Below are 16,466 nucleotides of genomic sequence, written 5' to 3'. Positions count from 1 at the left end.
CTTCACGTCGATTGCTGGCTTCCCCCATGTCCGGGGTGCAATAGACTGCACACGTGTGGCCATCAAGTCGCCAGCAGGTGAGCCCGGTGCCTTCGCCAACAGGAAGGGCTTCCACTCCATGAACGTGCAGATAGTGTGTGATCACAGGATGCTGATTCTACAAGTCTGTGCAAGGTACCCTGGCAGCTCCCATGAAACTTACATCCTGGAATGCTACCATGTGCCGAGGCTCTTCAGTGCTCCAGCCCAACTGGATGGATGGCCACTGGGAGACAAGGGCTATCCCCTCAAAAGGTGGCTCCTGACGCCTCGCCACCATCCAAGAACAGAGGCCGAGCAACAGTACAATAGGATCCATGCCTCCATAAGGGCTGAGGTAGAGAGAACTATTGGTCTTCTCAAGATGTGCTTCCGATGCCTGGACCATTCAGGGGGCGCACTGCAATACCCCCCCCAGATCGTGTATCACTGATAGTGGTTACGTGCTGCACTCTCCACAATCTGGCACTGGAGAGGGGGGACGCAGTGGAGGAAGAAAATGTTGATGTAGCTGCTCTGGCAGCAGACAATGAGTCCAGCAGTGAGTCCAAGGACGAGCACACTTAGGAGAACACTGAGGGGATAGACGCAGACCTGGGCAACCTCCAGAGAGGCAGGGACATCCAGGAGGCTTAGATTCACTTGTCCAGATGCTGCCTCTTTGACATTTGCCACTCACACTCTAAGAGCTCAGAGGTCCGGGGCGGGGGGGGCATTCCTAACTGCTGTGCTAAGTGACACAATCCAACACATTACTCACCCTTCCTGATCGCAGGAGGTCATTAAAGCGCTTGCGGCATTGAACCCATGTGCGCCTCACCACATCATGGGAGCTGACCATCGATGCCACCTCCTCCCAGGCATTTTTGCTGAGGTGGGGGGGGTGGGGCCCTCCTCCCATCCCTTGGGACAAGGGTATCCCGGCGTGCTGCCACCTCCTCCAGGAGAACAGCGAGACACTTGTCAGAAAACCTCAAGGCCGACTGCCCTGCTGACCTGCACTCCCGCCTGCCCTGTTCTGCAGCGATGTTCTGCAGCGATGGTACTGCAAAGTCAATGGCAGCCTTTGCATGGCTGCCTGCACCGTTTTTGAATAGGCTGCCAGGTTGCCATTGGACCCAGCGGACACTGAGCTCCCACCCCCACCCACCCCTTCATGCTGATGCCAGAGATGCGCATTACACTGGGCGGGCCTTAATTGGCATTGCGCACCCGACCACTCCTGCCGAGCTCGCCCAATGCAGGGAAAATTCAGGCCATTGAAAATTTATAGCACAGGTGGTGGTCATTTGGCTTAGTTGGTGAATTAGTTGATGTTTCCCCTCTCTCAATTCATTTGGAGCACTCTGGCTGATGCCCATTAATTCAGCAACAAGCAGGAATTGTGCCAGGGGCAGCCTGATGTTAACGGCTTACAGCAAGCAGTGTGTTTTTCCAATGGACCACAGAACTACTACACAGCAGCTGTAAACGCACCATGACAGTATTTTCATATATTTATGCAATAAGTATATTATCGTATCAAGATATTTTGAATAAGATCAGATATTTAGCACACTCTCCGATGAAGCTACAATGAGTAAAAGTTTAGTAATTTTCTATACTTTACCTTTTCATCATCATCAGGGATCTCCTCACTACACTGCAGCTTTCTCTCCAAGTCATCTATCTTGATTTGCAGCTCAGCTTCAAAGCGATCTAGATCAATGGGTGAAACCTGGTCGGTCTTCGGACCTGGTCTCAACCTATTGTCACGTTTTGCAGGTTCTTTAATTGCTGCCTCCATCTACAGTCACATGTAATAAAGTAGTTATCCATATTCGTTTCAATTTAAAATTCTTCTTAATTATAGCCACTGTTAGTTGTGTTCAGAAGTATGTGGAGACAAATTTAGTCGTTGCTAAAATGAAGAATTATTACCATCATTGCTCTTTAACATTTATCTGGAAGCCATGATTAAATAAGTATTAGATGAAGTACAGAAAGGTGTCAAAGTAGGAGATCAACAGGTCAATATTTGCAGGTAACTAGGCCCTGATGGCTAGCACAGCAGAAGATCTACAGATACTAATGGATCGAATGAATAAAGCACTAAATGTTTATGGAATTCAAATTAATGTAAAAATATGAAAGTTATGAAGATAAAATAGAAAAAATAGTGGGAAAGCAGAGGTCAAGATAAATGGTCAAGATCTGGAAAAAATAACACAACTTAAGTGCCTAGAAAGCATCTTGTCAGAAGGTGGTACTGCCATCAAGAAATCAGAGCTAGAATAGCAATGGCAAGGAATGCATTCTCCAAACATAAAGAATTGCACAGCATGGGAATGATGATAAATCTAAGAAAAGCATTATCAAGACAATGATTTTGAGTGCCTTGTTGTATGGGGCTGAAACATGGACCTTGAGAACAGCAGGCATCCAAAGACTAAATAGTTGTGAAACGTGGTCCTGGAGAAAGATGGCGCCTGTCAGTTGGAGAGAACACAAGAGCAAAGAAGTAGTTCTCAGGATGGTGGAGGAGAAAAGATTGTTAGTGACTACCAGCAAGAAAAGGCAAAAAGATTCAACACACAAGAACGCAATGATATAGGAGCAAGAGTAAACCATACGGCCAGTCATGCCTGCTCCACCATTCAATATGATCATGGCTGACCTTGGGCTTCAACGCTACTTTCTCATTCTCTCCCCGTACCCCTTGATTCCCTGAGACCAAAAATCTGTCTATCCCAACCTTAAATATATTGAATGATAGAGCATCAAATACCCTCTGGGGTAGAGAATTAAAAAATTTCACTTTGAGTAAAGAAATTTCTCCTCCTCTACATCCTAAATGATCACCCTTTATCTGTGAGACTTGCCTGTGTTTTAGATTCCCCAGCCAGTGGAAACAACCTCTGAGTGTCGACCCTTTCAAGCCCCTTCAGGATCTTGTATGTTTCAATTAGATCATCCCTCATTCTTCTAATCTTCAGAGAAAATAGATCCAATTTACTCAGCCTCTCATCATAGGGCAGCCCTCTCATCCCAGGGCCTAATTTAATGAACCTTCACTGTACTGCCTCCAATTATTATTGGAAACTGAGATGTTTCTAATTTTCTGTCTTAAGTCACTGTGCAGGAATTATGAGTGAAGCTCATGCTCGAGCTGAAAAGTCCCAGAACTTACATGGTAGTTGTGGAAAAGTTTGGAGTTGGTCCTAAGAAAGTGGACAACACTCAAGAACCTGATAAGTAGCCAAAGACCTTTTGGGGAAAGTAATAGTGGAAAAGGAAGGTTCAGTTGAGAATTTTAATCTAAAATATATGTGACTGTGTCTGTTGTGCTTTTTGATATAAAGAATAAGTAATTACCTAAGATAGTATATATTTAGTCACGTTTGTTTTACTTGATTCGCAAACAGTAAAATTAATTTCCTTTTTAAACTGTGGAATCTTGTGGCTTCATTCTTTCAGTAAATCACTGGGGTGTTTGAATTTCTCTTTCAACATTAACAGTCTCTATCGGAGACCATAACTGCTTAATTGGCTGGTAAACACTTTGGGATGTCTGGTGATTGCACAAAGCCCTCTAAAAATGCAGGCCTTTCTTTTAATGCAAACAAAAAAAGCTTCATCTCCTCACAACTGACATTTCCCATGTTTCTTCTGAACATAGACAATGACGGGAAGTCTGTAAGAGGTTGTGTAACAAGAGGAACCTCCAAATTCAGTAGGATCCCAGTCTGTCGGTCTTGATGGGGCTCAAAGTAGTCTACATTTTCTCAATTCCTGTCCAGGTATACAACATTGGGAGAGTACAAGCCCAGGAATAACAGTCCATTAAATCCAGAACAGAGTCTTAACAATTTTCTGAGACATGGAGCCACAGCTGGTAAATAGAACTGGAATAATTATTGCGAAATGAAATTTGATTAGGCTACGATACATTTGAGGGTCAAGGGTCATCCTGGCCCCACAGATCCGTGAAGTTACACACATTCAAAAACTAATATTACAGTCTTGGGATAGAACCCACTTGCCAGAAGCAGATATTTCAGTAGCCTTAAACAGGCACGTTTTCCAAAGTCACGGCTTTTGTTAAACCAGTCTAGAACGCTCACTGGGGCAGTCTATTACTGAGTGGATTCAACCTTGCAGCTTCTGATCAAGTCAAAAAATTGGTGCGTTGAAAAAAATTGCCATGAAAAATAATTTTTGACATAAGTGCCCTCTTCAACAATAATATCAAGTCGGGAAATACTTCAAATAAGTAGTACTCAATCTAGACTTTTCTTCCCTTTTAATGAGTGAAAGTTGGGCATACGCTGAACAGTCTATTGTACTTGATATGAAAGTACAATTCCTTCCAAAGTATCCACAAAACTAAATTTGTCCTAAATGCTGTAATCATTGAGACTGTTCTCAACCAAAAATTGTGCTTTTACACCCACTCACTTTTGCTAATTTGATGTGCTGAGAAACTCTCTCAACATTGCGATTCAGTTCAATGAGCTTTGGTTCCACCACTTCACGGCACATGGCACCATTATTGTTCATGAGGGAAATGGCTTGGTCACGTACATCATCAACTTGCAAACTGATTCCGTCCAGTTCAGATTGAAAACGCTGCAAAACAGTTTCAACAGTTACACTGCTCTAACTTTTGGAGAGTGCTTATGCAGATCTATAGAACCCAGGCAGCAGTCAGTGTTTGCTCACATTGCCGTAATCTTGAAAACAGTTACCAAGTTATATTAAATAGCATGTGTTGCACTGCATTGGTTACATTACTAACTTCTTCCTGAAAGGCGTGTAAACATGTGGTACAGACTACCCAAGGAGACAGTAGAACATAATGCATTTTAAGGTGATAAATGGTTATCAAAGGTTTATCAGTGCAGGAGGAATTCTATGACCTTTACAACTGGGTGAATGTATGGGAGCTGGGCATTTCTGGTCCAGTGTAGCTCTCTATTCCTAACAATACAATAAAGTCCCGCCTTTCGCGACTTCCTTGTTGGCGTTTTCACTTATCCCACTTTGTACTTTGTACAGCGTATCGCCCATCACATGAGCAATGTTTGCTTATCCATTTTTTCTTCTCCCTCTCTCCTGTTTTCCCAGGAAAAAGGCAGCCATGACACACCAGAGGCTAAGATTAACCCGGAAATGTCCAAAGCACTCGGACCAGAGCTGCAATAATGGCTCTGTTTAATATTGAAATGTTCACTGATGTATTGCTTAGAGGCTCCCCCATCTGTCATATATAGGTACTGCAGCACAATTTGTTGCAGAGTAACTGCCCAAACCAATGCTGCCCTCGTATGGCTGGAATCTATCTAATTGAGTCCCACTGAAAAGCACGTTCATCCTTCGCAATTTTGCCATTTGCAAGGTTTTTCAGAAACGTAACCTCCTCAAAAGGCTGCACTTTACTGTATTGGGACTTGTAAAAGGATGTGGAAGGCTTGCTTAAATATGTCTCATGCTCATTGATGCTTTGGTTCAGCTCTATCAGGGCCATTCGGCTTCATATCTCATAACAGCTATGGTCCAGATATGAACAGAAGAGCTAAATTACACAGGTGAGGTTAGAGAGACTGCTTCTGACATTAAGGCAACATTTGGTCATGTGGCATCAAGGAGCCCTAGCAAAATTGAACTCACTGGAAATTAGGGGAAACATTCTCCACTGGTTGGAGTCATAGTTAGCAGAAAGGAAGATGGTTGTGGTTGTTGGAGATCGATCATCTAAGCCCCATGGCGTTGCTGCAGGAGTACTTCAGGGTTGTGTCCTAGGCCCAACCATCTTCAGCTGCTTCATCAATGACTTTCCCACCAATAATGAGGGCAGAAATGGGGATGTTCCCGGACGTTTGCACAGCATTTAATACCATTTTCAACTCCTCAGATACTGAAGCAGTCCATGCCCACACGCAGCATGACCTGACAATATTCAAACTTGGGTCGATAAGTAGCAAGCAAGAAAGGGGTAGACACAGTAATTATAAGACAGTCAGCCTAATCTCGCTAGTGGAAAATTGGAAAAAAATTATGAGGGATAACATAAATGTTCATTTTGAACAGAGATTTATTATGGAAAGGTCGTACCTGGCTAACATGATTAAATTTTTTGAAGAGGTAGCAAGGAAGGTTGATGAGGTTCTTATAGCCTATATGGAAGTTAGCAAGGCTTTTGATAAGGTCCTTCATAGCAGACTGATCACAAAAAGAAAAAGCCCATGGGATCCAAGGTAAAGTGATTAGCTGGATCAAAGATTGGTTGAAGAGGCAAGAAGCAAAGGGTAATTAATGGTTGATGAGTGCTTTTGTGACTGGATTGCTGTTTCCAGTGGGGTTCCGCAGGACTCAGTATAAGGTCCCTTAATTTTTGTGGTATATAGCAATGATTTGGACTTGGAGTCCAAGACCTGTAGTTCCCTGGTTTATCTCTACAGCCCTTCTTAAATAGCGGAACCACATTAGCTGTTCTCCAGTCCTCTGGCACCTCCCCCGTGGCCAGAGAGGAATTAAAAATTTGGGTCAGAGCCCCTGAGATCTCCTCCTTGCCTCCCTCAGCAGTCTGGGACACAAATCATCTGGACCTGGAGATTTATCCATTTTTAAGCATAACAAACCTCCAATAGCTTGTCACTCCCTATATCAATTTGCTTAAGAACCTCACTGTCTCTCTCTCCCCGAGTTCGATACCTTCATCCTCATTCTCTTGGGTGAAGACGGATGTGAAGAATTCATTCAACACTCTAGTAATGTCCTCTGGCTCCACGCGTAGATTGCCCCCTTGGTCCCTTATGGGCCCTACTCTTTCCCTGGTTATCCTCTTCCCATTGATATACTTATAGATTTTCTTGGGATTTTCCCTACTTTTACCAGCCAGAGCTTTCTCATATCCCCTCTTTGCTCTCCTAATTGCTTTCTTAAGCTCCACCCTGCACTTTCTGTACTCCACTGATGCCTCCGCTGATTTGCTTCCCTTGTACCTGCTAAAAGCTTCTCTTTTCCTTCTCATCTGCGAGGCTCTCAGCCTCGCAGATGCACCACAGTGACTCCAGCCATCGCTGAAGCTCTGAAATCTGGAGCTCAAGTTTCTGCAGATGGTGACACTTCCTGTATATGTGGTCCTCCAGGCCACGGGTAACGTTCAAGACTTCCCACACACTACAGGACATGCAACTAAGCTGCCCTGCCATGCCTTAACTTTTCTTAATTTAACTTTATTTCACTTTGCTTGTGTTTAAGTTGCTACTTTTTAAAAATACATTTTTCTAATTATCAGCTATGTACAGATAGATACTCCTCAACAGCAGTTTCTCATCAACCAATGAACTTACAGTTTTCCTGTGATATCACTGCTTGAGTTATTTTTCAAACTCAGCCAGCTGGCGTGCAGAGGTGTTCTCATAGGTGTCTTGTATCTCCCAACTCCCTGAAGGAAATGAAGGCCCTGAACCTCACCCTCTATTTATCCGCTGTTGAGTAGAAGTGTTCTCACACAGGTCCAGCTTCTCCCAGCTTCCTGAAGGCAGTTAAGACCCCAAGCCTCACTCTATTTATCCACTGCCAAGTAGAGGTGTTCTTGCCCAGGTCCAGCTTCTCCCAGCTCCCTGAAGGCAGATTACTCTTCACTGAACCAAGGTTGATTCCCCCAGCTGCTAAACTTGTTCAAAATCTACCCCATTTAGCATAGTGGTAGTGCCAGACCACATGATGGAAGGTATCCTCAATGTGAAGATGGAACTTCACCTCCACAAGGCCTGTATGATAGTCACTCCTACCAATACTGTCATGGGCAGATGCATCAGCGACAGGCAGATTGTAAGGATGAGATCCAGTAGGTTTTTCCCTCTTGTTGGTTCCCTCATTACCTGCTGCAGACCCAAATATAGCAGCTATGTCCTTTAGATCTCAGCTAGCTCAGGCAGTAATGGTGCTACTGGGCCACTCTTGGTGATGGACATTGAAGTCCCCTGCCCAGAATACATTCTGTGCCCTTGCAACCCTCAATGCTTCCTCCAAGTGGTGTTCAGCCTGGAGGAGTGCCGATTCAGCTGACAGTAGCTGGTAACCAGCAGGCGGTTTCCTTGCCCATATTTGACCTGATGCCAAGAGACTTCATGGGATCCAAAGTCGATGCTGAGGACTCCCAGGGCAATTCCCTCCTAACTGTATATCACTATGCCACTGCTGCCTCCTCTACTGGATCAACCCTGATGGGACAATACATACCCAGGGCTGGTGGTGGTGGTGTCTGGGACATTACCTGTAAGGTAGGCTTCCCGTGAGTATGACCTTCAGGCTGTTGCTGGACAGCTCTCCCAATTTTGGCACAAGCCCCCAGATGTTAGTAAGGAGGACTTTGCAGGGTCGTCAGAGCTGGGTTTCTGGTTTCTAGGTCGATGCCAGATGGTCTGTCCGGTTTCATTATTCTTTTTAAAATTTGTAGCGGTTTTATACAACTAAGTGACTTGCCATGCCATTTCAGTGGGCAGTTAAGAATCAACCATATTGCTGTGGGTCTGGAGTCACATATAGGCCAGACAGGGTAAGGACATTAGTGAATCAGATGGGTTTTTACAACTTTCGACAATGGTTTTGCAGTTATCATTAATTCCAAATTTATTAACTGAATTTAAATTATACCAGCTTCTGTGGTGGAATTTGAACTTGGGTGCCAAATCCCACCACGGCAGGCTGGTGGAATTTGAATTCAATCATTAAAATCTGGAACATAAAGCTAGTCTCAATAATGGTGACCATGAAACTACCAACAATTGTCACAAAATCCCATCTGGTTCATCTATGTCCTTTAGGGAAGGAAATCTGTCTTACTTGGTCTGTCCTACATGTGATTCCAGACCCACAATATACAGGTGACTCTAAACTGCCCTCTGAAATGGTCAAGCAAGCCACTCAGTTCAAAGGCAATTAGCGATGGGCAACAAATGCTGGCCTTTCCAATGATGCCCACATCCTATGAAAGAATAAAGAAAAAATAACCCTCATAACATTTAAAAAGTACTTGGACACACAGTTGAAGGTGCCAAGCCAACCAGGCTACAGATTATGAGCTGAAAAGTGGGATTAGGTTGCATGGTCCTTGTCCCTGCCAGCTGACATTATGGAACTGCTGGATCTTCTCACATCTATTCAACTGGCTCCTGGCAGAAAAAAACTTTTCTTTACATGAAACCATAAAGTTGAACTTTACTCAACTGTGTTAAAAAGGAAGAAAGAAAACTTTTTCTAGTGAGGGCCAATACATAAACAGGACTAAGAGAAAGGCAGAAAAGTCAGCACTGTTCAGGTATAGCATGAACTCAAAGGAACAGTATCTCAATGGCCTTACTTATTGACCGGCCACTTATTCACTTGTATGCAAGGGCTGAACATAAAAGGAAAACTGTTACAAATATTTGTTATAGTTTGGGCCTTTCTCAGTCTTTTTACCAAAATATGGCCATTACCTGTCACCAATTTCTCTGACCAGGAAAAATATACACTTGTGTGTTCTTGTCTCATTGAGGATTCTTTCCAATGCCATGGCCTTAAAAAAGAAAGTGTGATGGAATCCATGATTTCAAAGCTGTATTTTTTTTTAAGGCAGACCCAAACCAAGAAGGGAAACAGACCCTCCCAGTTTCTAAGGAAACCAAAACTCCTGGGCAGACTGAAACTCGTTGAGGTTATATAAATGAACACAGAGCCATACAAGCTCAGAAGTAGCAGCTGATGAGTCAAATGGTGCAGAACAGGCAAGCTGACGATGAGAGAGGCCAGATCCAGAAGCTGAGAATAAGTTGCTGTAGCTTAGTTAAAGATAACATTTAAGTGTTAATTAAAGATGATATTGGTGGATCTACACAATCTAGGCTGAGTTATGGGGGTTCCAGCGTGTGCTATTTTTGGTGAAGACCATGCCCATGGAACTTGGGTTGGTTGTGCACTGCTCTTGTCTCGGATCAGATTAGCTCCTAGGAGAGGAGCTGAAATTCTTTGTTTTGAAGGACTTTGTGACTGAGGGTGATGACTTGTATATCGTGTGGACTGCTGAGCCAATTTCTAAGATTTGTCTTAGATTTTTTCTAGTTTATAATTGACCTCAATTTGCCTGTTAATTTATGTTTAACTTATGACTCTAGGTTGTAGAGTATTGGTGATTAGTTGAGATAGTATTTACTGTTTGCTTTGTTTGACTCTTGTATAATAAAAAGTCTGTTTTTTAAACCGTGGAAACGTGTGGCTGCATTCTTTTAATAAATAACTGGGGTTTCAAGTTTCTTTTCTTTTTTAAAAAACAAATTACTGGTCTCTACCAAGATTGCAACAGCAGCAACAAAAAAAGGACTTACACTAAGATTGGGGGGAGGGGAGGAAATAAGACTTTGAATAACATTTGCCTGTGAGAATATATCTTGGAGAAATCCTTTAAGGCGCAAATTGTCCCCCACTGAAAAATCTCCCACATTCGTAATTTTTTACCTTAAGTATTTCTTCTCTTTCACCGTCTGACTTCTTATCAATCTCATCCAGCAGAATTTCAGTCTGATACAGCCAGGTGCTTATGTGTGCAACATTTTGATCAAAGCCTTCCATCTGGTTCTGATAATCCTATAAAGAAAGAAAGAAAATATTTCCAAGTCAGAATGGTGAGTGACTTGGAGGGGAACTTATAGGTGATGGTGTTCCCATCTATCTGCTGCCCCTGTCCTTCTAGGTAGCAGTGGGTGTGGGTTTGGAAGGTGCTGTCTAAGGAGCCTTGGTGAATTCCTGCAGTGCATCTTGTAGATGGTACACACTGCTGTTACTGCTCGTCGGTAGTGGAAGAAGTGAATATTTGTGGATGTGGTGCCAATCAAGCAGACTGCTTTGTCCTGGACAAATCCACCTTCTTCAATGTTGTAGGAGCTGCACTCATCCAGGCAAGTGGGGAGTATTCTATCACATTCCTGACTTGTGCCTTGTCGGTGGTGGACAGGCTTTGGGGAGTCAGCAGGTGCGTTACTCGTTGCACGATTCCTAGCCTCTGACCTGTTCTTGTAGCCACAGTATTTATATGGCTAGCCCAGTTCAGTTTCTGGTCAATGGTAACTGCCCAGGATTTTGGTAGTGGGGGATTCAATGATGGTAATGCCATTGAACATCAAGTGGCAATGGTTGGATTCTCTCTGGCTGGAGATGGTCATTGCCTGACACTTGTGTGGTGTGAATGTTACTTGCCACTAGTCAGCCCAAGCCTGGATATTGTCCAAATCTTGCTGCATTTGGACATGGACTGCTTCAGTATCTGAGGAGTCACAAATAGTGCTGAATATTGTGCAATCATCAGCGAACATCCCCACTTCTGACCTTATGATGGAAGGTCATTGGTGAAGCAGTTAAAGATGGTTGGGCCAAGGACATTACTCTGACGAACTCCTGCAGTGATGTCCTGGAGCTGAGACGACTGACAACCACAACCATCTTCCTTTGTGCTAGGTATGACTCCAACCAACGGAGAGTTTTCCCCTGATTCCCATTGACTCCAGTTTTATTAGGGCTCCTTGATACTACACTCAGTAAAACACTGCCTTGAAGGGTAGTCACTCTCACCTCACCTCGGAAGTTCAGCTCTTTTATCCATGTTTGAACCTAAACTGTAACGAGGCCAGGAGCTGAGTAGCCCTGGCAGAGTCCAAACTGGGCGACAGTGAGCAAGTTATTGCTAAGCAAGTGCCACTTGATCGTGCTGTTGATGACCCCTTCCATTACTTTACTGATGATGGAGAGTAGACTGATGGGGTGGTAATTGGCCAGGTTGGATTTGTCCTGCTTTTTGTTTACAGGACATACCTGGGCAATTTTCCACATAGCCGGGTAGATGCCAGTGTCGTAGCTGTACTGGAACAGATTGGCCAAGGGCGCAGCAAGTTCTGGAGCACAAGTCTTCAGTACTATTGCCGAAATGTTGTCAGGGCCTATAGCCTTTGTCGTATCCAGTGCCTTCAGCCGTTTCTTGATATCACATGGAGTGAATCAAATTGGCTGAAGACTGGCATCTGTGATGCTGGGGACCTCCAGAGGAGGCCAAGATGGGTCATTCACTTGGCACTTCTGGCTGAAGATTGTTGCAAATGCTTCAGCCTTATCTTTTGCATTGCTGTGCCGGGCTCCTTCATCATTGAGGATGGAGATATTTGTGGAGCCATCTCCTCCAGTGAGTTTTTTAATTGTTCACCACCATTCACGACTGGATGTGGCAGGACTACCAAGCTTAGATCTGATCTGTTGGTTGTGGGATTGCTTAGCTCTGTCTATCACTTGCTGCTTATGCTGTTCGGCATGCAAGTAGCCCTGTTTTATAGCTTCACCACATTGACACCTCATTTTTAGATATGCCTGGTGCTGCTCCTGGCATGCCCTCCTGAACTCTTCATTGAACCAGGGTTGATTCCCTGGTAATGGTAATGATAGAATGGGGGATATGCCAGGCCATGAGATTACAGATTGTGTTTGAGTCCAATTCTGCTGCTGCTGATGGCCCACAGCATCTCATGATGCCCAATCTTCAGTTGCCAGATTGTTCAAAATCTATCCCAATTAGCACAGCGGTACTGCCACACAACATGATGGAGGGTATCCGCAATGTGAAGGCGGGACTTTGTCTCCACAATGACTGTGCGGTGGTCACTCCCACCGACACGGTCATGGACAGATGCATCTGCGGCAGGCAGGTTGGTGAGGATGAGGTCAAGTATGTTTTTCTCTCTTGTTGGTTCCCTCACCACCTGCCTCAGACCCGGTCTAGCAGCTATGTCATTTAGGACTCAGCCAGCTTGGTCAGTAGCGGTGCTTTCCTCACAGCTGGTTGTTGATAGTTCAGTTCTCTTAGGCTTCAGAAGTTCCAAAATCATTGATGATAACTTTATGTGACGACCTCAGGGGAGACCATTAACTTTTCAAAAGAAGTTCTAAACCTCGTTGTTACCTGAAAGAACTACACTACGTACTACACCAAAATTTCACATTTTAAACAAAAACTTTTACTTTGCAAGAATTAAACAAAGCTATTCCTACTAACTTAACACTATATTTTGTTAACCCTTATTACTTAAACCCGAAAATTTAAACAGCCCACTCCTTGTTCTACTGTTATTTCCACCCAAGTTCCCCTATACTTTCCAGCCTCTTGAGGGTTCCTGCACTTCTCCTGAGACTAAAACAAGGTTTCCATAGCTCTTTGGAATTCACTTTGATTCTCCTCAGTGTCTCTGCTATTCTCATGGGTATGGAGATTTCTTGGGGTCCTTCTACTAGCATTCAGCCAGGAGGCCCCCAATTTTCTTTAAGCACCTCACAACTGTGGACACCTCAGCTCAAGAATTAGCTTCACTGCCTTCTTGCTTAGTAACGCCAAAATCAGAAAACATCCTTGTTTCTAACAACCTTTTCCTACTGGTCTTAGTTGCTTCCAAGCACCCACTGCTAGCAGCTTTCTATGTCTCTGTCTGTATCTGTAAAGAAAACAGGTAAACCCAACACAAAAGGTACCTCCTCAGCAACCTATCCCCATGGCAACGTGGCATCCCTAGGACATCCCAGATAGGAATCCAAACAAATTAACTTTACCTTCCCAAACTTGTCCTTTGAAAAGTAAGTGGATGCTTTAAGACTTTCCCTGGTTTACCAGTTGCTATTCAACCTTTCTTTGATCTGGGGAATTACATGAATGACGCACATCTCTAATAAAGACAGGGCAATTCTCCTCAGACTTACTGACTTCCGGTCCTCAGCCAAACAGGCCCATCTGCTGGTTTACGGCTCCCACCCTTCTAACTCTGACCTTGTGGGTACACATGGAAATACCTTTGATGTTGGTGATCTGACAATTTTTGAATTCGAATTTCAATTACCTTGCATTTAAAAATTTAATTCCCAAAACACATGCATCATGAAATTAAACATTTTGAACTGACACATGCTTGGGTTTGCCACTTTGAGGTACTGATATTAAAGCAGTTCACATGAACAGTCAACAGATCAACAGCTCCACTTTGTGTGGGTACTACACTGTTGCAGGAATTGCATTCCATTTTCATTTTCAAAATGCCCAGGCATAGACAAGCAATTATGAAGTAATATGTTTGCAATAGTAATAGGCATTAGTCAACTTGAATCACCCACTTATCTGATTGACAATCTTAATGGAGACCCTACAAGTTGTATTCCTACAACTGGACCTAAAGTCTCCAGTAATCATACCTACCTTACTGCAAATTACTGTCCAAACATTCCAGTATTACTGCAATGCACAATGCGGACAATCAATCAAACATGAGCTCTTTGCTGCTTTCCAATAAGATTGAACTGATGCGAGCAATTTTGTCAAACTTCATTGATGTATGCTGTCGACCACTTGCTATGACATTATTTATCAGCAGTCTTCCAAACCATCACTGTGGCAAAGTTACCTGTTTACCACTTGCTGTGACATTACTTACCAACAGTCTGTCACACCACCCCTGTGACAGAGTGCAGACCCTGTTCCAAACGGTGTTCAGCGTGCACAGGTTATCCTCCAAAACACGTTCGCTGCCTTCTATCAGACCCTGCAGTGCAGCACTACTCTCAGTGATACTACCCAGTTCAGCTTTTCTCACCTCCAATTGTTTCAGAATTAGCTATAAAAAAGAATATTTATTTTAATAAAATCATAATGATTGCATAAAAAACTAAGCTTCCCCCTTTAAAGGGGAAGGCTAGGATTGGAATAAGGCAAATAACCCATCAAAATCTGACATACGACCTTCCAAACCGTGACCTCCACCACCTCGAAGGACAAAGGCAGCAGAGGCTTCGGCAGACCAAGTTCCCCTTCAAGTCACACACCATCCTGATTCAGACTATATTGCATTGTCGTCGGGTCAAAAACTGGAACTCCCCAACAGCACTGTGGGCAGCCAGGTTCAAAGCAACAACTCATCACCACCTTCTCAAGCCCAATTTTGGATGAGCAACATATGCTGGCCTTGCTAGGGACACTGGCATCTCAGGAACAAATAAAATAGGTACTTCTGGTATAATCCTGTGATAAAGATTTAAATTGAACATAACAAGGCACCATCTGATAACCAAGGTCATGCCTATGTAGCTATTTGTTTAGCCACACCACCTACATTATTTTATATTTAATTTACAATCTTCACTAAGCTTCTTACCGATGTGCACTGATGCCCTGCTTTCATAGACCATCTGCTACCTTGTAAACTGGTCTCAAGGAAACATGCCAAGTGAGAACATTGCAGGCGGGAAGAGAAATGGCGCTATGCGCCTTCAAACAAGGATAAATATCTTCAAGAAAAGCTTTAAGGTGGCTATTATTGAAGATTATGGGAGGAAACAAACCTTGATGATTGTTTACTTCGCCTTTTTGATACCAACCACTTCAAACCATCTTCACCAATGACTCAAAGGGCTAAATGGCCTAGTCCTATTCCTGTGTGCAACCTTCATGGGCAAAGTGCTCAATAAAGAACTCCCTGCAATGAAACATTCGGCGCTATGGAATGGGAGGAGGCTTGAGTGCTGCATTAAAACCAGCAATGACATGCGGGTCGAATGGCCTATTTCTGTGATGCGCTTTGTAACACCACTCAAAGCTGCCCATTCTCTCTCTGTTCCCAACAACTGGGTTCATAATGCCATAGGGTTGATTAGCTACCCTTTGCCCAAGAACAGCACATGCCAAGAGAAGAAGGAGCATGAGAAATAGGAGGGGGACATTCAGCCCTTAATTGTTTAGGCATTCAGTTCGCTCATGGCTGATTTATATTTTAACTCCAAAGAAAAAAAGTGCTTCTGAATTTGCTCCTGTAAATCAACTAAGAAACCTTCAAAATATAATTTACGTCGCCTGAAACTCCACGTCATGATGTCCAGCTGCCAACAAGCGAGTATGAGAAAAGTGCAAAAGGATTCTCGCCTTTAATTGAGAGAAGGAACAAAAATACTCACTCTAGACCGTTTGATTTCTGAATCTAGGTTAACAGGTATTCCTCTTGCAGATGATCTTTTGATCACTTCATCTTCTGTAGCTGCCAACCACTCTGAAAGTGACTTGGTCTCATTCTTCCACTTGCAAGATAGTTGCAAGGCTTTTTCTAAGTCTTGTTTACCTTCAGTGACCTGGGAGGCAAGAAAAAGCATGTGAAAGGCTGGACCACTATCAGGTTACAGAATAAAACTGCCTTTGTAAAGCTGAAACAAAAACACAAAACGTTGGAAAAACTCTGTAGGTCTAGCAGCATCTGTGGAGAGAGAGAAGCAGAATTAATCTTTTGAGTCCGTATGACCCTTCTTTGGAGCAGAAGCTCTAGTAAAGCTGAGTTGGGTTTGTCATTCTTGTGAGGCTCCAAAATCTTATTCAGGAAGCTTCACATCAGAACTGG

At 43.6% G+C, this 16,466-nt stretch overlaps 1 protein-coding gene across 8 annotated transcripts in view; it reads right to left on the bottom strand.

The window, feature by feature from the left end:
• The window catches only part of utrn (utrophin), a 664,110-nt gene that overhangs the window by 420,646 nt on the left and 226,998 nt on the right, over nucleotides 1–16,466 (bottom strand). For all 8 annotated transcript variants that reach the window (XM_041182782.1, XM_041182783.1, XM_041182789.1 and 5 more), the window contains 5 exons: nucleotides 16,033–16,203; nucleotides 14,520–14,699; nucleotides 10,522–10,650; nucleotides 4,477–4,647; nucleotides 1,649–1,825 (listed from right to left, as the gene is read on the bottom strand). In XM_041182782.1, the coding sequence (XP_041038716.1) occupies nucleotides 1,649–1,825; nucleotides 4,477–4,647; nucleotides 10,522–10,650; nucleotides 14,520–14,699; nucleotides 16,033–16,203 (828 nt within the window). The remainder of the gene's footprint in view (nucleotides 1–1,648; nucleotides 1,826–4,476; nucleotides 4,648–10,521; nucleotides 10,651–14,519; nucleotides 14,700–16,032; nucleotides 16,204–16,466) is intronic.

The sequence above is a fragment of the Carcharodon carcharias genome, chromosome 2 (genome assembly GCF_017639515.1).
Source record: "Carcharodon carcharias isolate sCarCar2 chromosome 2, sCarCar2.pri, whole genome shotgun sequence".
In the NCBI taxonomy this organism is placed as follows: Eukaryota; Metazoa; Chordata; class Chondrichthyes; order Lamniformes; family Lamnidae; genus Carcharodon; species Carcharodon carcharias.
Note: the sequence above shows the minus strand (reverse complement) of the source record. Positions and strands in the feature narration are given on the sequence as shown.